Genomic DNA, 24,766 nt, shown 5'->3' with positions numbered 1-24,766 from the left:
ACTGAGGCAAGCCGATGGGGCAGGGGTGGAGAAAGGTTTAAGCGACCCGTCACCCGCAACAAGAGATTGCGAAACTGTTTAGCTAGGAAGACGGCAAGGGTGTTTACTTTCCCCCTGTCTCTTTTCAACCTCTTCATTGGCCGTGTTGTTCGCTAATGGTTTAAATAACGGCGGTAGAGCCCCGCGGTTCCTTCGCTGTCTCCGTCGGACAATACGAGAGTAAACACCGTGCCGGCAATAAGTCGCCGAGGCGTGGCTAGACCCGTGCTCTCGTCGTTCTTGTCCAAAGACAGGACCCCGGGTAGGTTACCGCAATGAAAACACCAATATTTCACTTTGTTAGTCGCTAGCTTCACTGTAACTTTATATACTTCTAGATATATTCACACAATAGTTTCAAAAGAAGACACTTATCGTAGCGATGTGAAATACACACATGCATTATCCATCCCCGACCTTAACGTGATGGACTTAAAGCTCTTTTTGGGAATGTCGATGTTTCCTCTGCAATCGTCACTGTGCTCTAAACGCCGAATTGTTGTTTCAAGGCTAGAATCAGTTTGATTTTAACTCCGTAGCACCATGACACGAGCAGGTTCTACTGTTTTCTGTCTGTGTAAATAACGTGTAAATAAAGTGCAATTTCAATGGCCAACGTTACATATTGCCTTGTTTGTTCTGTCAGTGCCTTCGTGCCTTCTTTCCTGTTTCTACAACAGTGATACATCTTTTATACAGACTCTAAAAGCATATGTAATAATAGGCAATCTGGCCGACGCCAGTGAGACGTTGAGGCACAGGAGGAACTCTGGAAGGTCAGAGCAAATACCGAGAGTTGGGCTTTTTGACAGGATGTAGTGTTGCAACTGTTGACAGTATTCACTGATCTACAGCTTCTCCAGTCCTGGGAAAGTCTAGGTTTTATCAGGCCCAGCACGCCAGCCAAATGACATGCCTTCTACAGATACACACAGAAACAATATCCAAAAGTAGGTTTGACCAAATGACACAGCCATTTCAAGCTTTACCACAGAACAGGAACGACGAATTCTCAGTTGAATTATATATTCTAGTTCAACTTCTTGAGATAATAGATAAAACATTCTTTAAACCTTTTAAAAGAGTTTATTAGAACAAGACAGAATATAAAGAAAACATACTAAGAAAAGAGTAGAAGACTTTGTTATATACATCAACATGGCAAGTGTTACATGAACATTTGGTATCTTGTCATAGATCTAGAAGTACATGTGCATGTTCTGTAACATATACACCTTACTGCAAATTTGGTTACACCTATATCTATGATGACGAAACCATGAATGAAAGAATCATTTGGTTATTCGATAATATTCGAAAAATGGCGTGTTCCTGTATCGCATTAGTGGTTCTTACGTTGTTGACATTGTGCATTGCAAGAAAATTTTGTAGGAAAAGAGCCATTTTGATGCTAACAGATGTTTGTGTAACACAGCGTAATATAATGACTGCTTTACAACTGCCGATATATTTACATGGAACGATTGCACTTGATATATGTATTTGATATCAAGATAGTTCTACACTTATATTTCTCCCTCTAAAGAAACATGCATAAGTATAGATTCATTTAACACACGAGACTTCTCTTTACACTATAAGCATGGACATGTGCTGACACACGTCTGTTGAGTTACGAGTGCTTCTGAATCACAAAACATGGATTAACGTATAACATCGATCACTTACTACCATCAGCAACACGTAGATGAATTGTATATTATTTACATACTATAGGTCTATGCACGCTAGATAAGCAGGTACTTTGTAACAATATACACCACACATAATTATTTGCTTTAAATGTGTAATCAGGACACGTTTTCACCCAAAGATGCGTCATCGTATCCAGTGACTAAATGGATGTAATGAACATGAACCAACTTCTCTGATACGACTCGACTTAAAAGAAAAGAAAACCATATTGACATTTATTTCTCCATGAAATATACACAAGCTTTTAAACAACTCAAACATTTTCAGTCTCCTTACGATCACCATGGGATAAAATCTGAAGAGCAGATAATGAATTTCTGTGGACCTAAAACGGGATTTATTATACCTCGCCTAACAGCAATAACAAGCAACATTCTACAAGCAGATTTCTCTGTGAATGATGAACGCGAGTCAGCATTCGCTTGCTTTGCTTATGTTCATGTTCCTGTGTGGCGAGACATGGGAACCCTTGTTGTTTGTTCTCTTAGCTTGACAAACAGTAACAGAAGCTCCACACAGACGTTCAGAACGAAACCAAATTATAGTGACTGCCGTGTTTTTGTTTCATCATACATTTCACTGATATTTTAACCATGTTGAATACCATTGAAATACTGACATGTCTTTACCTGTGATTATGTATTGCCATATTCAATAAATATCGAATGAAAACAGCCAAATGTACAATTTCCTTGTATTACAGCCCTGTAAATGTTGTAATATCACTTTTTCATACTGTTCATTTTAATCAATGGTTTGAAATGATATTCTCTTGACACACCACTTCTGTTGCTTCGATGGTATAAAAATAACAAATGTGAAAGTGTGCACTTACTGCTAAATTATAATGATATGGAGGTACACGTGTCGTGTACTAGTATACAGCACGTCCATTGTAAACCTCCTACAACTATAACATATAATATCACCAAATTCCAAATCTGACATTAGGGTATCACCACTGGAACATGATTGCTTCTATTCATTCAATATGATGTTACCGATATCGAGTATAAAGCGTCGTTGAAAGCCATTCGAAATCCATAGATGCCATATGTCACAAATAGTAGCGTAACAAACCCATGTCAATTGTTTATATTGCTTAACCAGTGCAAACATCAAAGTATTGGGTGAAGATCAATATGAACTGATGTATCCAGGTGACATAACCTTTAAATGGATAATTATGAACGGTATCCATAATATCAACTGAGATCCTTTTATCATGTATCACATGCAATAATTCATTATATCTCCACGGCTAAACTAGTTACTGGATGAAAACAATTATTATCCGATGCAGTGCAATTTTTCAACTGTACCATGCGTTCACGATTTTTTTTCTGGTGAATTATTGACCAGACTTTGCATGTTTATGACGGGTACCACCGACGGGTCAAGATACGCTCAACTTTTCGCGAACACCTGGTATCAACGCTATTTGGTTCATAAAGACATGCTGTGTCATCGTATCTCATAACTTCAATCACTGGATTGTCTAGTCCGGGCGTGCTTGTTTATAGACTGTCATCATGCAGGTGTAAACTGCTGAATGCGGCGTTAAACAAACACGTTCGTTCGAACGAACAAACAGACACCTACTCATGATATAGGTCGGAATTGTACAGTGCATTCGGCTTTTTGTGAAGGTTTATTATTGATGTGAAAACGCGACAATGTCCCTCCTAGGATTCCATGGCTTTGTCACTTCTTTTGTAAAAGAGACGGAAATATTGTAAATTGTTTTTGATACTGCTTAGAGAGATCGGGATAAAATGGAAAGGCGCATGACTGAAGGATCAGTACCGGAGCTAGTTCTTATAATTCACTTTTAAATGCAAGTACACACTGAGAGATGGTCAATTCAAGCTAGGCTTACAAATGCCCTTTATATTCCCCCAGGGAGATGAAGAATGAATATTAAATGCACACCGGTACTTATACGGGGGTATACACACCTTTGTGAACACCCGGTGTCATCAGGCAATTTGTTCTCAACGTAGAACTGTACACCGGGATATCTTATGACATTAGAAAGGGTATGGCCAGGTTTAGTTGTGTAATGTTGCTGTCAAGATTTGATTACATTCGAAGATGGAGTTTAGCCCTAAGAGTAAATGTTGCTGCTGTTGTTATTGTTGTTGTTGTTGATGATGTTGTTGTTTTGATGCTGTTGTTGTTGTTCACACCTTCCCAACTTCTGGAATGCCTCTCAATATTTGTTGTTGTTATGAGTATTATTGGTCCATGGCTATTAACGAATGAAACATCGCTCATACTAACTAGGTTTGTCATATACCACATGGTGTTATCATGGTAACTGGCTCTGGTCAGTTGTGGATGTGAGACTTGCAAACCAAAGAGTGTTCATTTTTTTACGCAAAACGCCAAATACAAAAAATAGAAGAAGTTGTTTACTGGGTTCTGATACGGGTGACATGAGCCACAGCCTTTCGTCAACCGCGTGCCAAAACATGGAGAACATTTGTAATTAAATAAATAATGTTTTATACATATACAGCTGTAATGTAAAGATACACGCACATTATTATTGTTTGTTTTCGTATAATAATTTAATTGACTTTGCTCATGCTGTATTTTAAAACAAATGACAATATACTAGACTGATACAATAAACCGGATGTTATCATCTGATTGCTGGCATTCATCAACACTCAAGAGTTCTCTTTCAAATGACGAGTGATACAATAAGTTAGGACAAAAGTCCAACTTTAGTATATCATTTATCCAACTGATATTCATAAACACATAATTAGGCTGATATCGGAATAGCAGAAATTACTTGTAATAAAGATAATTGGTTTTTTTCGCTCACATTTCAGTCAGATTTTCATGCAGGAAGTCATACTGGAATACATGGAAATATAATCCAGAATGAGAAACGTCACAGAATGGTTGCAACAGCAAAATAGTACTGTGTATTTGATGTACTGTGTATCGACAGACTAATTGCCTAAGAATATATCGATAGTGAATACTAATTATTGAAAACACTAGGTACATGTAGTGGACTTAAAAAGTAATTTTCAACCATGCCATCCTCAGAATATTACACAAAGGGAACGTTTGTAATAAGATAACAAAACATGGTGTATTCAAACAAGGAAATTATCGAAATCTATTAAGGAAATAAAAAGAGGCCATTATTTGATTCATGTTTCAAACAAAACAATTCTGTTCATCCTCCATACTGGACCGTGTGCATGTACATCCCATTTCAAAGTTCTATTGATCAAGTCATGAAACTGACACGAAATGTAATAGACTACATTATATATCTACATTTGCTGAAACAGCTGATCTAAAGAAACATCAGGATAATTAAACTAGCCTACACACTTGTGTCACTGAACAAACATGTAAGAGAATGCATACGCTAACCCAGAAGTATCTCAGATAAAGTTTGCATGATATAGACAAAACTGGGATAGATTTTCGACCGCATCAGACAATAGCTGGTCATTGTCTGTAAATAAGGAAAGCGAGGGGCGTGACGCCAAGGCATTAAGGGTAATAGGAAATTTATGCTTTGTTGATACAAGAAAACGTTAAAGGTTTTTGTTATTTTTCAATATTTTTAAACAAATATATTTTGATAGCTCCAACTTCTCGAAACTGTTTTACGTTTTATCGTTCGAATCACAGTCATCGAAATTGCTAGTTTCATTAAATATATCTGTACATAACATATAAAGTTTTCATTCTAATAAATTGTGAAGTTGTTTTTACCTCCCACTGCATACTTGTAACATCTGTGCGAAAACAAGTTATATTCAGCTGTAATATTACTATCAAAGACATTGATAATCTGTTCCATGTTCAACAATGGAAAGTTGAAACAGCGATGAGTAGATGCATGCGGTCCCCTTTCTACCTACCTAACACAATGGTGCGATAAAGCATGTGCCCTGCCGGTGCCTCATAATGTCCACACAGGTGGCGATTAACAAAATCGATCAAACAAAAGCTAGGTGCCAAATTTCCTTTCTGAAATGACTGTTGACAGAAGATAATGGACAGTGCAAAACCATGACAATCCTCTGTGTGTCACAAACAAGAACAACTCGAGAAGGACTTTATCAGTGGTAAACATAGTTTGAGTATTATATTCTGACAAGCCACAAGGTTACGTCCCTATTACTGCCAAGAAATGTCATCTTTTCAATGCCGTTATTTTGGGAAGAGGTGAAAGTAAATTTGACATGTCCATCCGTCATTGTATTGCAAACCCGCTTCCCACCCTCATCCAGGTCGTTACGGAAAATGCGGCAATAGCAATTGAAATTGATAGGTGCTTTATTGAAGAATGTTCCTGATATACCGGTCTGGCGTGGTACTTTTGGAAAGTGGCATATTTGTTGTGTCTTAGTGTTAAATATTTGAATAGTTAGATTCAGAACGAATACATTAAAATGTTAATGTCACTAGTTCTAAAGAAGAGTCGGGTTATTGATGTGTGTTTGCTGACCATAGTGAGGCTACTCATACTTGTCAATGGTTTGAAGGTAATGCATGGGTGGCCTCGCGAAACAAGCAATCATACAAACGTCTGAACCAAGGCTGGAATGTTAGGTTGAGAAAAGTTGTGTTAGCATTTTATGTCTAGGAGAAATTACTTCACTTTGAAACATATACACTGTATCCAAGAGTTGAGGTTTGGTTGGGGTCACTGGACTTCTGGTTACCGGTTATGATGTTCTGGTTCACCATGGCCTCAGATGTCACCTGTGCTGACTTATGTTAATATTTCCATCATGCGAACAATGCGAAAAGTAAAAGATAATCAACTGAGTAATATCATGATTGAATTCCTTATTACTATTTGACGCAAGCATGCAGCTATCCACGCAGAATAGTGCAACAACCCAACAATTAAATCTAATAGGTGAACTGGGCGATATTGTCATATTACAATATGAATTCCCACAATGTTCATAGTTAAACAAATAGCAACATGGATGATTACAGAACTCAATCTTATAACCGACAGTTTTAAATATATTTAGGAAGAGCACCAAGACATTCCGTTTGACATAACTATTCTGAAATCAAATAGCTTAGGATATCAAATAGGATTTCTTTTATACTTTATTAGTCTGATGTAAGGACAAAAAGAAGGACATGGGGAAAACATGAAGAACATGTCAACTTAATAAATACCGTTATGCAAGCACTGACATAATAAATTAACTGTCTGGTTAACGGCGATGTTCCATGGGCACACACGACAACAATAGGCAGCATATAACAGCTTACCAGGGAACCATTGAACCCCCGTAAAGCTATTGTGTTCTTATGTAAATGTTGACTGCAGGTGATGATGATCTTAGTGCGTACATCTTTTAATTCATGGTAAGGTGATCACGCCTTCCCTGGCTGTAATAATGGTGTACAAACTGACCATGAGTACAAACAGAAGCCGCAGTGTGAAAGCAGGCCTGGGTCTTCTAACGTCGAGGACGGCACAGAGAGCGACATCCGTCACCTGGAACACGAGGTAATATAAACTGTACCTGATTAAACAGTTATGGAACATAATCAATGGTATGTGGACACACAGAAACGGATTGAATGTACCCGAATCATGCTACTGTAACAATATCTTTGCAGAAGGGTTTCTATTGACGGGCATCATCATTCGATTTTGCCGAATCCTTAAAATAATGATTTTAATATTTTTTACCAATCTCTGGAGAGTCAAACAAGTGACTGAGAGACAAAAAAAAACAAAAATATATGAATAATGATTGCTTTGCTCAACGCATTCATATAAAAACTAATGAACTATACACAACAGTACAAGCTTTTTAATTCATTCATTGCCGAGTGACAGATAAGCATACTCTCCCAATCTCCCATTTCCACACAATTCATTACGTATATTCTCATATATCCCTATTCGTCAATAAAGCATTGTAAATGCCATATATTAGAGAACCGATCTATTACATTGCATATTTGTCATATCCACGATTTATGTTTGAGACAGAAGACCGTTTGAGATACTGCGGTGTACATAATCTGATCTGACAGGATGAGACGAGAAATTAGGCAACCTTTTTATACACTTCATTTTCCTAACAACTGATATGCCTTTTGCGCAAGTAACTTTTTAAAAAGGAATGGGTCGAAATACAACTCTATCAGTCTGAAGCAATCTAGTTTATCGTAATATGTCATATATATTTATACTTCTAATAACAGCAGACAGTATTTGTCTCCGTTAATGCATCGCCTCCATTTGGAACGTTCGATATCTCTGCTCATTGGGCCGTCCGTATTATCACTGCCGTTATCACATGGAATCGACGGCTATTGGTTGCCGACAATATGTCGCTAAAGTGGTTGTTTCTAAATCAAGTCAGCATCGATACAATGGATAACATGAACAGCTTCACAAATCAGCCCAGTTGTTTATTCTAAGTTCATCGCTCATACCATTGTTAAGAAAATTAAAATAAGACGCACAGTTTGTGCCTGCGACAAACGAAACCGACCTCAACTGCATCATGATTATTTTCTTGCAACAATTCATTTGCTGTAGAAATATTGATAAACGCACAAAAATGACGAATGTTATTTGCAATAGATTGTGAAAAACATCAGCGTAATGGCGTTATGTACATATTGCACGTGCAAATTGCAGGTGGCCTTTACCTGAGTGCGTCCTTGCCCCGCCCACCATTTACAACGTCTTCATTGATTGGATAGCGTGCATACAACGTTTATTCGTGAACGTAAAACCACCGGATTTGATCAATTATTGCTCGCGATATAAACGATTGCGTGAAAGGCCAGTTATCAATGTATCAATAGAGAGCGAGAGATAGGCAGTGACTGATATGTGACTCCGTGAAAAGACTACAGTTTGAACGTGCATTTCACGTGGGGAAAAACAGAGTCGGAAACGCTGTGTATTATGGGAGTGATGTCGACCGTCTCTTGAAGATCAGAGGCGGGAGGAATCATTATGCCTCCATGCTTAATTGGATGAGCTGCCCGCTGCTAAACGTCTCTTATTAAGACGATGTTATCTTGAGAATCTGAGAATAATTTGATTAATCAATTGTGGGATCATGTTCTTTGTCTTGGCGATGACAAGGACATAATCTTGTCCAATTAGGGAAGGTAAACCAACTGAGTTATTAAGTGTATAAAGAAACAAAGGAAAGAAGATTTTATGTAATGAAATGACTAAAACGTGTTCCTCTCAGATGATCGGATGTATGTCATACTGTTATATGCAGAAAAAAAAACACTTTCTTATTTTATGGACAGAACATTTATTTGATCATAATGCATTGTGTATGATTAAGTCTGTCAAATTTCCTTATGATATTTGGTTTCTTTTTTTCGTTATTTTTCGGGTTTTTTTAATGCTGTCTTGGGTTCTGTTACTAAAGGAAATTGAAAAGGCACATCAAGTCATGTTTTACATACGAGTTAATAGAGAAATATAAGAAGGCAGATAATAATCAGTCTCGAATATCAATCGACACAATCTCCGTAAAAGTTAAAACAGTTGTGAAAGTCATATGAGTGGACACTGAAAACTAGTGGTGACATCAGGTTTTAGCTGTAAGGTTTAGCATACCCTGCTCTTCTCTACTTCAAGCACTGTGAAGAATGTATAGATACATATCCTAATCAAACTACAACTGTGTATGCATCAACACGCCTGTGCCAATGATTTACGGAAATCACATATTGCTAGTAAGGTTGAGGCAGTGTCGGACAGTCACATAATGGATTAACTACCAAGATATGAATCGTGTGAAGTAATTCTATATACCAATGTAGAAATGTGTGACAGAAGGGGCAAGCGCTTTCCATCATCAGTCTCTGTGTTTGATGACGTTAACATGAACAAAATCGGTCAAATCCAATACTGCTTGTCAAAATTGATAATATTATATCATACATATATTTGTTTCCATTTTTCTTTGAAAGCACGTCGTGTAGAATGGGTATATTGAGTTAATCGGGTGTCGAGAGTGGGGATGGGGGATGGGGGATGGGGGATGGGGAAGAGTTTCGGACCTTCACCCACATGACATTTTTTTTAACGCCCAGCTCCCCAGTGAAGGAATTCTTCATCGGTCCGAAACCTTCAGTCAAATGACTTTTTCAAGCTTTCGAAATAACTAAATCACCTCATATCCGTGAAACAGCTTCAGCTGAAACACATGTTGAAGCTAGTGTGAGTGTTTTCACGTTAGTGTAATGGTTTGGCGCTGAATTTTCCATGGGTCATACACAGACAAACCTGTGAGGAGAAAGATGCAAAATCCAACTTTATTCAATACTTAAAGAACGGTTTAGCCTGAAAATATACTTATGAAAATACGGAGAATGTAAAGTACTTGTATAAAAAAGGTTATGCAAATGAGGCGTTAATGAGAAAACAGATACGGTAACAAAATATGCAGGAGTTTCAGTTACTTTGTCGTAATTCCTTCAATTCAGTAAATGCACATTACCAGCACGTGTTTAAATTTGACAAAGAAGAGGATATTATTCCACATACGACTGTTTTTTCGGGAATGATTCATGATCTGGTAACAACGACAAATATTAGGGATGAGAAATGTTGACGCACATTGTGTGACACATCGCGGATAGTTTCACTCACCGACCTCTGAACATTTATGAAGGGATCTCCGCCATTTCTCACCTTCTCAGCCCTAGACGCCAGTACGCCTGTACGGCTTGTCCAGTCAGTCTATTTGGTTCTCATGTGTTCATAAATTGGACGATGTTGACTTTGGAACAACATGTTGCATACAGCGCAAAACCCTTATTTAGAAGACTATCATATCATACAAAGCCTGAATGGTGTAATTATATTAATATTATGTGAAGAAATATATACACCTTCGGCTGGCTTGATTAATATCTTGTTATGAGGTTTAAGAACTCGTGATGATGTTTAAGATCTTCCTGAAGGAAGGAGTCAGTCGGTGTCCCTTTTATTCATTGTATTTCAGTATTTTCAGAGCAACTTTTCATTGATGCAGTTTGTGATAGTTTACACTGTTGTTGAAACCCATCAATATGAATTAACGTCTCATGTCCATGGCTCATAATCGTGTGATAGTTTACACTGTTGTTGAAACCCATCAACACGGATGAACGTCTCATGTCCAAGGTTCATATTCGGGGTAAGCTTAGATTCCAAATCCACCACCCTCAAATCTCTGAATTAGCAGCAAGATGCACTCCTAACCAATAAGGCTTTTCGAATGATATTTGTTCTATTTTTTATTACTTTTTAGCATTCCTGAAAGATACATTCATTGAAATGGTCGTGCTGCTTATTAACAACAGCAGTTCACACACCTTAAATGTGTATAGACATTTTTATCAGAAGGCTACATGCCTAAATCTGAACTAACTATTCACCACCACCAGACAGGACCTAAGAACATAATGGTCGAACTATGAACAAGTTCCACTGGGGAGTTAGACAGGTTCGTTGAAACTTTACATTGTGTACACAATCCAGTAACAAGTCCATTAGGGTTCCCTGCCACTGTCCGTTACTTCCAGTCTCAAAACGCAATGCACGTACAAACAGAAAGCCTTTACAAAGTAAATATTCAAGATGGGGTGACACATCACTTTAGTGCTCCGAGTAACTCAACTTGATTGAAATATGCATGCTTTGCTCCAGCCCCGATACAGTCATAATGTATCTGGTAAAAGCATGGACATTTCGATACGTGCATATTTAGTCAACCAGCAAGATTATGTCAGGCAAGATATGTCGGAAAAAAGAGTTTGAGATAAGACTGAAATGTGCAAGTCAGACTTTGAATGTAGGCGTGTGCTGTATTGTCATTCTTATTTTGATATTTTCAAATACACGTGAACCGATGAAAGGTTTTTAGTGTAAGAGGGCCGTATCTTGTTTCCATTCACACAGACCTGTCCCAGTGCAGGAGAAACGGCATAATTAAAGTCATAAGCTTGCGATAAAGTCCATCCAAGCCATGTGTGTAATATTTGGAAACAGATGGTATCTTAGGAGCCTCAGGCCGCTTGGTGACGGTTAGTTTTTACATTACGTGTCATTTATCCTTATCATTTTTACAGTTAACAGTTTGTTTCTGTCTTTTGGGTTCCCTACTGTCCATATGCACGCCTTTAAATGGATGATAGATTGACGTCAAATGACGTTGTGTTTTCTTCAGGACTGCCCACCTGCCTTACCTGTACATTGATTGCAGATATCTGACGTGGGAGGATAGGTTGCGAACCCTTTTGAGACACTTGATGTGCGAAACATGCAAATATTCTTACCTTTACATGCATAAAGAAATAAAGTGCTTGAAGAACAGGTCGCGTGTTAAAGACCTTCGACGAAATATATGGATGGACCATTCACATCTTCTATCCTTTGTTAGATGTGAAGAGGTTTTCTTTGGTATAGGGAAATGGTAAGGACGAAGTTATCTACAACATTGCCTTAACAATTCCGTCATGAATTAAAAACCTGATTAAGATTGGCAAATATTGGTCTGCGGAGGTGGCAGTAAGATCTTTGCCGACAGGGCGACATACAGTCAGCCTAGCAGATTGGGGTGCTTAGTCCTTGTTCTTTCCCAGAACCCCATTGTGAGTGTTCTGTAGATTAACACATGAAAGTGTGCCATTCAGTACAACGACCAAGCATGCGTGCTGATATTAATGAGTGCTTGTCTGTCATAACAAAGCGATTCACTCCACAGTAAACGCTAATATGAATAAAGGTATCCAAAGGTAAGGACAAGCAACAGGAGTTTGCTAATTACGCCTTTATTTCAGATGCAAAAATTGTGACAACAACCGTCCTCAGACAGTTCGCCAAAGGCATCGTGTTTCTTCTTCTATTTGTTTCAAATGCTCCATCTTCGTACAGCATGACGTCTTTCGTCCGCTCTGTGACAGGTTTCATAACTTACACAACACTCGACGATGTGACAACATATAAAGATTTATCACCTGATGTAATGGCAGCAAGTACCCTGAAAGGTCGTTGCACAGAACGAAGAAATCGTTTTCTATAAAAAAGACAGTCTAATGAACTAATATTTCGCGTAATCCACACCATTTTGTTTTACTTTCAGTTTCAAATGATTCATCTCGTTTTAGTTTCATATGTTTTGCCTCGTTTAAGATTCACATTTTCCTGTTTCATTTGATTTGCTAGACTGCATTTAACGCACATGATCAGTTATGTACAGCTGAACTTTGATATAATCAGATATGCCAGTCTATTCAAATACTCGCTAGGTCCATTGTGGAAGAATTGTGGGTATCAGAGAAACACAGAAATATTACAATCAAACATGGAGTGATATGTTTTAAGTCACATAATTTCATTGTTCATTTTACTGTAATCAAAATCAATATATATCCCCATGAAAATATGTATCTGGGTTAAAAAATATTGATCATATAAATGAGATGATTTGTGGACGCTACAACATGGTATAACACTCCAAGTTGTTATACCCTAACAAAATGAGAGTAAATATCATGTTTTGTATCGCGTTGTCTTTGGATACAAGTGCACGAGGAAACATGGGAGCGTTTGCCAAGCCTACACGGGAGAACGGCCTACCACGAAGCGCCGTGGACATATGTTCGTGATGGAAGTATATTTATAATACGGAGTTGAGACACCGAGTGTCACACATGGGCGTCATAAGCTTGACCTGGCGGCTCAGGGGTCAGACCAGCTAAACAATGCAAATAGTCCCCAATTGGCAAACGTTAAGCTAAAGGGATTCCAAGTGGCAGTCGTTTTATATGGAAATAGTCTAAATAGCCTTCCTTCAGCCTTGCTTCCAAATCCATATCCCTGTGAGTGAATGCTGATGTGCTTATAGTGCTGAAGTTTTGGATATTGACATATTTCTATTTATACAGTGGTTTAAGTTGCAGTACAACGTTGTTTGTGGTCGTGTGTCGATACCTTTGAAACAACTGGCGAGGTGTTATCCAAGTACACAGTTTGTGGTGTAGCATTGTTGCCACAAAATAGAGTACGCACTATGTTCTATGCAAACCAGGGTTCCCTCGGTCCTCCTCAAGCTGATTTTTTTTCAACTTTAAATTTATTTCCCTAGCCCATAACGCTGTGACCATGAGTATATTTCACTGACGTATTGATTTCGTAATTTGATCAAGAAAGATGATTTGTTTTTAAAAATATCGAAATAAATAATGTTAGTAAAATCCAAAACAAAACACAAATTTCGAATAGTGGCATCTTTTTTGTGTGTGTGTTTCACGTAGCCACCAAATAGGTCAGTCGGTCGGTCGGTCGGTCGGTCGGTCGGGAGCAACAACCTCAATAAAGACAAAAATATTTGAATAATATTCTTGATTCTCATTTATTGTAATTCTTAGTGCAGTTTCTCGCGTTCTTTGGACTTGTGATTAGAAGCTGAACATTTAAATGACGAGGCGGTACGTACGTTTTAGGTTCGAGTCAGTGGTGAAATGAAAGAACCAAAGATATTTGGGAAGTCGGCAATAAACCTAAAAGGGTCGGTCGAGCGATATGAAACAGAAAATAAAAACGCTGCCCTTGTCATGATGTCATTCAATGACATAAACAGTATGAATAAAAAATTGCTTCGTCGCTTTCATCACCGTCGTCGTAGTCGTTGTTGTTGTAAATATTGTTGTTGTCTTGTGTCGTCTTTCTATTGTAAGTCACAAAAAATGAGCGCTAACTGATCACAATACGGTAACAAAGACTGTAAGGAATATTATGTGAACACGTTTGTTTGCAGACAACTTGACTCAACAGCGTTTAGCAAGACCGTTCATAGCGCCTCAAACATGCAATTTGGAAATCATTGAATGATTAGTATTCGATGTCAAGCCATTTCCTCTCAACATAAATATGTTTCAAATGAACGAACGAAAGTCAGGCGTCTCGCAGCTGGAATGCTGGAAGTGTGGGTGGCTGTCAAAAATTCGCTGACAAAAATTAGCTGACAAATTTGCCCAAGAGTTAGCACATCTTGCCCCTGTGAGAGAGAATCTCGCTTATGATAAGTACTGCACGATTCGTATGCGTCACTCACGCTATCTCAGAACCTGTGTGTCAAACAAAACTCGTCGCTGGGGTGTAGTTTGCCATACACCGCCCTCGAGTCCGTAAACTTGCTTGTAGTAGGGGATAAGGCGGAAAATACGTTCCAGAAGGACCGACCAGCTACCCCGGTCAGGCCACCTCTGTCCCCCGGAGATGTGACACACCCCTTGAGCCGAGGGTGCCGGGCGGTGTTAGGAAAGGAGGAACCGGAGCGATTGTCAACTTCTAATAGCTTATTGCCATGTGTGTTCAGTTAATGTACGGGTAAACACAGCCCGCGGAAAGGATACGTCCGATATGGGGCACAGAAGGCATATGTGTGATGTGTGGGTGATGTGTTGGGGGAGAGAGAAGGGGAGGGTATTCAGCTGTTGCAGAGGGATTATGTGTGATATGGCGTTCTATACGGAGTTAACCACACACACAGACACACACACACACACACACACACACACACATACAGAGAGAGAGAGAGACAGAGACAGAGAGAGAGAGAGAGAGAGAGAGAGAGAGTTGTTGGCAATCTATAGATAGCCCGTTCCTATATTGTATTGTCCTCTATGGTTACACTGTTTTAGATTTAACTACTAGTTTTGAATGGATGCCTGTGATATACTAGTGGTTTTACCGCTCTTCGTCATCAGGGCTTTAGTTTCTGATAATCTTGGTATACGATGTCATTTTTAATTGTACCCGTCACGATGTGGCTGCAATATTGCCGATGTGACGGTAAATATATAGTTTATAGCTGTAAATGACAGGGCTGAATGCACATTTCCCCTTTCTATTTTCGCTTTATTTCTGTTTGTACTGATTCTATTCTGGTGATGTTGTTTTAGCTATCTTGACTTTCTACTAATTGTCTGCCAAAAAAATTACATGTATAGGCATTTTGAAAATAGTCTAAGTAAATATTATTTGACACATTTACAGTAATATATACACTTTGGGGGCCAAGTGGGGCATATAGAGGTTAAACGGGATATATGGCATATATAGGTTAATATGTAAGTAAATAACTGATCCCGGGAGAGATGAGTTGACGATATAAATGTATGTAAAGTAAACAGTTGGCTGAGAACAATGGCTGATAACACCCTTCACCACCGAGGATTTTAACTGTGAAAAGTGTTTATTTTATCGGATGATTTGGTGCTGATTTGAGGGATACATCAACGTTAAGTATATGTGTATAACTGATGAGGTCATTGTTGCCTGAGTTCTACCCAGCGTCCCCTCTTAATGTCTTCTCCTTCCTATGTCTGTTGTTGGGAAATGAATCTGTAACACCTTTTGTGGTGACGTAAGAGTTAGTATGACTAACTTCTTGTAAAAAATATAAAAAATCAGATTTATCACTTTTGCAAGTATATGAATTCCTAGCTATTATATGACACCCATTATTCACAGTCCAGCTCTCCTTAAAATCGGTAAATGTTAAATAAATGCTTAAATATTTCATGTCTTTTTAGGAGACAAAATTCTACAAAGTATTGCTTCCAAAATTAATCACAACACTATGTTGCTACGTGAAGAAAACAAGTGAATACTAATAAAAATTGAATACAAAATATTTGTTTGAAGTATTCAACGAGCATTTGAATTAAGTCTATACAAGAGCAGGACGACTTCGAGGCACTGTACCAAAATTCCAAAATGCTATTGACGTCCCATACTCATCAGCGACAGTGTAATACTCCCCACAATGCTGTCCAAACTCTGCCAGGTAAGTTGATATATGCAAACAGTGTTACCTGGTTACAGATAGCGTTCTACCTGGCTCGTTTGTACACGGGTGATATTTGTTTCGATTTGCGTCGGCGCGTCAATTTCATCACGTTCAAACCGACAATACGTAAATGTACAGTTTATCACTGTTCAATAGGCTCGGTCGCTGAATTGACGACACTATATCGAGTGAAGCTTCCAATGAAGGCTATATTGTCTTTAACACGTCGGATACCTTCCGTGCAATCGATTAAAAGCTTGCGTGGATTCTTCAAAGGCGACCGGTCACGTGATGCGGTTAACTCCGCCCATGTGACGACGTGGTTGCAGGGCCCATGTTTCAAGGGAGAATAGCAAAGCGGGACATATCATATTTATGTTTGCATATGGCTGTGGAGCGATAGATGTTGCCAATCACTCGTTATGATAATACATATTTTCTCACTAACAGGTTATTATTTTCTAACATAAGGCTTTTAAGTATAAAATGTTTATTTTAGGTTTTAATATTGCAATATACGATCTATGGCGGTGCATAGAATCACTAATATAATATAATAGGCATAATATGAATAGCAGATTAAATTCGACGTAAATAAACCCTTCAGGTCAAACTATTGCACCAGCAGTATATTCAACTGCACATTTTATATTTAACTATATAACCAGTAGTGTAGAGGCAAGGGAAAATATAACAGATATTTTAATTACACTTATTACAGTATTCATGAAAACCAGTCGATGGTTGGACGTATCAACACAAGAACATCCCCCACACCCCCTTCCTACATCACCAACACATCACTTTTGTCCTCCACCCTCCCTCCTACAACACCAAAGCATCACTTATGTCCCCCACCGTCCCTGCTCCGTCATCAAAACATCACTTATGTCCTCCATCCTCCATCCTACATCACCAAAACATCACTTATATCCTCCATCCTACCCACCTACATCACCAAGTCATCATTTATGTCATTCACTCTCCTTCCAACATCACCACCACATCACCAAAGTCCTACCTCTTACATTCCCAGCACATCACCTATATATTCCCCCTTCCCCTACATCACCAACACATCACCTGTGTCCTCCACCATTCCTCCTTCATCACCAACATCACCTATGTCATCCCTCCTCCCTCCTACATCACCAGTGCATCATATGTGTCCTCCATCCTCCCTTCATCATCGCCAGCACATCACCTATGTCAACCATTCTACACTAGAAGCAACAGATATAGTTTTACTAGGGGAGCAGTAACACTACACTAGCACTAGCACTAGCACTAGCACTAGCACTAGCACTAGCACTAGCACTAGCACTTGCAGTTACAATAGTGGAAGCAGTAGCACTAGCAGTAGTACTAGCAGTTACAGTTACAACAGTGGAGGGAGTAGCACTACACTTGTACTAGCAGTTACAATTACAATAGTGGAAGCAGTAGCACTACACTAGTACTAGCAGTTAAGTTACAATAGTGGAAGCAGTAGCACTACACTAGCAGTTACAGTTACAATAGCGGAAGCAGTGGCACTACACTAGCAGTTACAGTTGCAATAGTGGAAGCAGTAGCACTACACTTGTACTAGCAGTTACAGTTACAATAGTGGAAGCAGTAGCACTGCACTTGTACTAGCAGTTACAGCTACAATAGTGGAAGCAGTAGCACTACACTATCAGTTACAGTTACAATAGTGGAAGCAGTAGCACTACACTTGTACTAACAGTTACAGTTACAATAGTGGAAGCAGTAGCACTGCACTTGTACTAGCAGTTACAGTTACAATAGTGGAAGCAGTACCACTACACTAGCAGTTACAGCTACAATAGTGGAAGCAGTAGCACTACACTATCAGTTACAGTTACAATAGTGGAAGCAGTAGCACTACACTTGTACTAACAGTTACAGTTACAATAGTGGAAGCAGTAGCACTACACTTGTACTAGCAGTTACAGTTACAATAGTGGAAGCAATAGCACTACACTAGCACTATCAGTTACAGTTACAATAGTGGAAGCAGTGGCACTACACTTGTACTAGCAGTCACAGTTACAATAGTGGACGCAGTAGCACTACAATAGTACAAGAATCAACAACACCAGCTATACAGGACGTCACAGACGCAGCTGAATTGTAGTAGCAGTAGGAATGCCGTAATGTGCGAGTCAAGAACTCAAAGTTACCGTGCTGAAGCAGCGCTAGCAGTAGCGGGTGGACAGTAGTTCGTAACGGCATCAGCAGCAACTGGCATATAGTTTATAACGGTAGCAGCAACTGGTCTATAGTTCTTAACGACAGCAGCAGCAACAACTGGCTTATAGTACTTAACGACAGCAGCAGCAACTGGCCAATAGTTCTTAACGGCAGCAGCAGCAACTGGTCTATAGTTCTTAGGGGCGGTGGGGTAGCCTAATGGTTAAAGCGTTCGCTCGTCACGCCGAAGACCCGGGTCCGATTCCCCACATGGCTACAATGTGTGAAGCCCATTTTCTGGTGTTCCCCGCCGTGATATTACTGGAATATAGCTAAAAAGCGGCACAAAACTAAACTCACTCACTCACAATAGCTTTTAACTGCAGCAGTCGCAGTTGCAGTATGATTGATAAGATCAGTACAAGAACAGCTATCAATACATCGTAACAGGACACTGGTGCACCAGAACACTTCCATATGACGTCATCAATACAGATATTAATGCAATGTATTATGACTTCACATTAGGTTATTATTTTTAATATGTAGACTTGTCAAAGGAATCTATTACCATTCCAATTACACGACACCGTGCACTGAGATCCCCGCACGTGGGGCATTGTGGCACTGTTTACATAACATGTCGGTTTCTATAGCAATCAATGTCACATGCGAGAAAGAGTGAGATAAGAAAAGATGTACATGTATATTTCTTGTACATTTCAAATACATTCTACATGTAAATGATCCTTCGCAAATAATGAGTGTAGGATGTAAACACCACTTAATGAGTGTGCGTTCACATTTTCCTACTATCGACTCGTCCAATGTGCAAATCCATTGCGTAACTTTCAAACACCTTCGCTATATGATGGTGTATATATAATAATTATCACTATTCGTGCGTTGTTTTTGTTAAGATTATAAACTGGTTTATGGGCTTATAAATGTCGAACCACTTAGGTAACGGACATATCCCATTACTCTCTAAATGTTAATATGACGATTAAAGAAGATCTTGCAAGAGGGTGATAATTTCAGCTTGTCAATGTAAATTTCAGTGTCAAGGACGCGGGATGGGTGACTGGGGAAAAGGTCAGGAACTGTATATGTATTGATCTGTGATCATTATCACGTTCAATGTTTGCACGTAAAATTTTACATGTAATACGAATGAACTTCAAGTATTTTTTATCTAAATCTGTACAGTCACAGAATCACAGGATATGCTAATCAAGGATTCAAATGAATGATTGGCCTTGATTATAATCCATGGTCTGTAAATACAAGCCACAAATCCATTCCTATATTCATAAGAAATCACTGGTTAATGCAGTGATTGAGTGTGTGAGTGAGTGAGTTCTGCCACTAGGCTACCCCGCCGTCCCCGGTAATGCAGCGAGTGAGTGGGTGAGTGAGTTTAGCAATATGCAATACAACTATGTGGCTGCAGTCTGTAAATAATAGAGTCTGGACCAGACAATCCAGTGCTCAACAGCATGAGCATCAATCTACGCAACTAGGATACGATGACATGTGTAAACCATATCTGCGAGTCTGATCACCCGATCTCGTTAGTCGCATTTTACGGTTAATCCAGACTTACCACATACCAACCATTTCCAGAAGAACTATACTCTTCGAAAAAAAGTGGGGGAACCTGAATTTCAGTTTGGATAGGAAATAGACACGTTAACAAGCCTTTCAAAGACAGACACCACCGCACCACTATTTCCCTTTATCACCACCCCTAAACACATGGCATGGGATGCACGTGCGCAACGCAGTAGCCTCATACACGTGTCATTCCTGATTTCCACGGTTTTCAACATTGACTTCGATATATCTCCCAATGTTTTAATCGTAAATTAAATAACAATAAGTCGAAGAGGTACAGCATACAGTCAATGTGAACATGTAATATTCCATTGTTTCTTTGGTGTTTGTATTTAGCTTTACACCTATTCAGCTGCAGCAATATTCCAAGCAATATAACGGCGGGGGACCCGAGAAATATGCTTCACACATTGTACCCTTGTAGGGAGTCGAACTCGTGTCTTCTACGTGACGAGCAAACGCTTTAATAATCACTCCACGACCCTATTGTTTCTTTGGTAGACATGAAGGTATCAAACATTTGTGTGCACAATGTTTTAGTACAGTTTAAAGTAAAGACATCGTGAAGACATTTGCGATGACTCATGGTAATTCCCCAGGTTAGAAGTGTTTCGAAACAATGTTTGTATTTGTTCAAGACAGATGCGACTATATAACGGGTGATCAGCCTTGTGATACATCCAACTGCGTAAATCGATGCCCATGAGGTCAGTCATTGTCTGGTCCAGATTCGATTATTTACAGCCCGTCACACAGCTGGAATGTTGTCGAGTTAGGCTTTAAACAAAACACAGACTCGCTCAAGGCTGTGCTTTAGTCGTCATTCTCACATAGTTGCATGGAAAAAAGTAAACCGTAAATGTACATTCTGCTTTTTCCATGCTGTTCTTTCTAAAAACAAAGCTTAAAGTTATTGTGTATTCCACAAACGCATGTGCGTGTGTAACCAGATGTAATATTAAACATGAAAGTTTATTTCCCTTGAAGTTCATATTTTCAGCTTGCTTTCGTAGTTACTTATGTAATATTTTCAGTCATTGTAAAGGCAACAATGCTGGAAGTCCAGCCCTTGACAGTTGCGAACTCATAATACCCTTTTTTAAACTTTGTCCTCAGCCCTTAACCGATTTCAGCAGCTGTCATTGCCTAAAGTATCGTAATTTTCCCCCAGCTGTTACTAAAAACACGAACACTTGTCTCATTATAAGGTCAATGGGAACGTAGAGCTGTACTCTCGGTGTACAGCGCGCAAAAAAAGATTTGATGAGAGCCATTTGCGGTTTAATATTCCTAACGAGGCTATATTATGACGTCACAAGAATTGTGAAAGCACGTTTCGATGACGTCAGATCGACAGGAACAGGTGACGTGGCAGACATGTATCACAAATGGCAGAATGTTAATTATCAGTGCTGGGTTTCTTCCACGTCTCAAACTGCTTCAGACTTGATTTGATAACCTTGTCAATTTCAAGCTGCCACGTGGCCCGAACTTGTCGATTTCAGCGCCGGGTAAGGGAAACTTAGCGAGTTATGTAGCGCAATTTCCGACGTGTATACCTTAGCTTATGTATCGAGAGAGTGCCATGTGAATAAACATACCACCTCAAGTGGCAAGAGAGTTTCGGGGAAGTTTGTTTTTGTGGAAATAATGACACATTCTTTGACGATTTCCCGTTCCCTGTCGACAGGTGATTAAATACCCCCCAAGTCCTAAGAACGCAGAGTTTGGTTGATTTTACTTATCGTTCAGATAATGAGGAAGCGAATTTAAAGTTATAGGAAACATTTGTAGAGCATTAAATTTCATTTTCTCTGCTTAAACAGCTAAAACACGATACATGCTGTTAAAATATCAATTTATACTCTTTAAAAGCCTTGCCATGGCTATTTCGGCATTTGAAATATTTACGAAGTGTCAAATTCCCAGTTTCGCGTGCTGAGTGCATCTTTGAAGATACAGCCTACCTATCGATTTATGCGGAGAACATCTTGGGTTATGAACTATGCATTGCCATTAACTGATATTTGCTATCTTTCTTTCCATATTAACATAATTCTCTTTGCCCGATCGACTGTACGGATCACTCCGTGTGAGTACACACGATGCACGAAAGGACACAGTATATAATCAATTAACTGTTTTGGATATGAAACCATCTTACTTATAATGACGGATAAACACTTCCCTTTGTGTAAAAGACCGTTTATCACAGAACATAACAATAGATAACTGAATTTAAATTTCATCCATATGTTGACAGAGAAAAGTTCATATTCAGTAAAATCAACACATTTGCGTTGTACAGTCTGTCGGAATCTCTAATGTAGCCTAATTGATATCGTAAGGAAGTTCACTGCGTGTATGTACATATGCTTCACAATAAAATATGAATTGATCAATGTGTGATAACGTGGTTATCAAAATAAATCCTGAAGTGTCATAAACAATTTACAAATAATGTAATATGCTGCTAAAAGCGTTCGTTCGTCACGCCGAGAACCCTGGCTCGATTTCTCGTACGGGCATAACTCACTCACTCACCCGCCCACACTCTGTCAAACGCTCGCTGATATAACATAATTTTTTCTAGTATTAAGATACGTATTTTATGGAAAGAGAGTATTTAAATCTGCGTTTTTCTTCCCTATTTCAGTCAGTTCCAAAACTTTCGAATATGGAATAAGTGTTAAGTGATTAAGGTTGCAGGTTGCACTTAGATTCTGATTTCATGAATCATCGCCACTTATAATAGTTCTTTCTCTTTTGTTGCTAATATTTCTATCTCCCATATTATATTCTATCAAGTGTGTACCATTAATCTAGTTATCGTGTATTTATAGTGCAAGCCCAGGTATGGCTGGACGCATTCCCTTTTGAATGTTTTATCCGATTCTGTATTTTAATGTTGTGGGCGTGACACTTTAATAAATATTTTACTAATACATGTACTATATTGTTGCAAACACAGGCCCTATGCTGCTTTGCTGTTTTGAAATACTGAGAAGTCTGTACTCATCAGGCCACAAAGAAACACCCTTGTTTCCCATGAACGCTTGAAATTAATTTCAGGATATGGAATATATGTTTATTACGCTGCGATTCCAATTTCACAGGATTCCATTCCATTGGGACGTTGCATATTTTCTAAGAAACCCATAATACTGATTGAAGCAGTGTCCGTAGTGCTGGTGTGTGTTCGACGTGACGAGCAAACACTTTAAGCACTAGAGTATCCTACCGCCCTACCCACGAATAAGAACGCCATTTTGATGTATTTATTATTAGCTTCTCCGAAAATGAAACTTGATAAAGATATATGCCCATTACAGAATACTATGTAATACAAAGATTGCAGCTAAAAGATGTCTGCCGGATGGTAGAACGTAGGCTTACCCCAATTCTCCTTTTCCTGTGAACACGTTGAATAAATATATGGTTAATAAAATACATACGATAATATTGTTTTTGTTTGCATTTATATGATCTTAATTTCTTCTTTAAACGAATTGTTTTTATTCAATTACAGTATTTCGCATATTTTATCATGGCTTTTTTTTAAAATTAACAATTCAAATTCTTAGTATTGTATTCTATCTTTGTCCATATATTTTTGGCATTTGTTATTAATATTTAAATATTTATCAATATTTAAGTCTTTCTATTTATTTATTTATTTATTTATTTATTTATTTATTTATTTATTTATTTATTTATTTATTTATTTATGTTATTATTATTATTATTTGTTGGATGTTTGAGGGGGGGGGGGGGGAGGAAGAGGGGATTTTGGTCTGTACTGGTAATGTTGTCGTTTTTTTGTATGTTTTACGGTATTACCTCCCGCGAGCGAAACGACATATGTTAATGGGACATGCTTTAATTCCGAATCCCAACGGAATCATATTTGACAATGTAAATGCCCGCCAGGATATTACAAATGAACCATAGAAATTGTCAAAGAAGCAGACGTTCGATACTCCTTTTGTGTAGGACAGTTGGGATCATTGGTTCGATAGGGACATAACGGCAACGGTAAATATGATACAAAAATGCATGGTTTCGGTCATGCATTAAATCACATAAATTCGTTCATATCCATCCAATGGACACTTAGAGTCATGAAATTACCCGATTTACCTGTCAGTTACTCCAAACGAGATTTCGGGATAGCAGGTAATCGCCAATCTTGAGTTATTGTGTAAACAGATCAATGGGCCACATACAACAGTCTCACGAAGATGGAATGCAGTGTAATTGATAACGAAAACTAAAACAGTTGCCGTCTAGAATAGTTTTAATGTCGATGTAGGTTCAACACCCGTCCCATCCAGCACTGCATACCTTCCCAAATA

General features: G+C 38.6%; 1 protein-coding gene across 1 annotated transcript; it reads left to right on the top strand.

The window, feature by feature from the left end:
* The first annotated feature begins 17,338 nt into the window (after window positions 1-17,338).
* LOC137271869 (uncharacterized) lies at window positions 17,339-17,860 on the top strand. The gene has a single exon (XM_067804261.1). It carries the CDS (start codon window positions 17,339-17,341, stop codon window positions 17,858-17,860), a length of 522 nt encoding a protein of 173 aa, XP_067660362.1.
* The last annotated feature ends 6,906 nt before the right edge of the window (window positions 17,861-24,766 follow it).

This window comes from Haliotis asinina, chromosome 2 (assembly GCF_037392515.1).
Source record: "Haliotis asinina isolate JCU_RB_2024 chromosome 2, JCU_Hal_asi_v2, whole genome shotgun sequence".
Taxonomy (NCBI): Eukaryota; Metazoa; Mollusca; class Gastropoda; order Lepetellida; family Haliotidae; genus Haliotis; species Haliotis asinina.
Note: the sequence above shows the minus strand (reverse complement) of the source record. Positions and strands in the feature narration are given on the sequence as shown.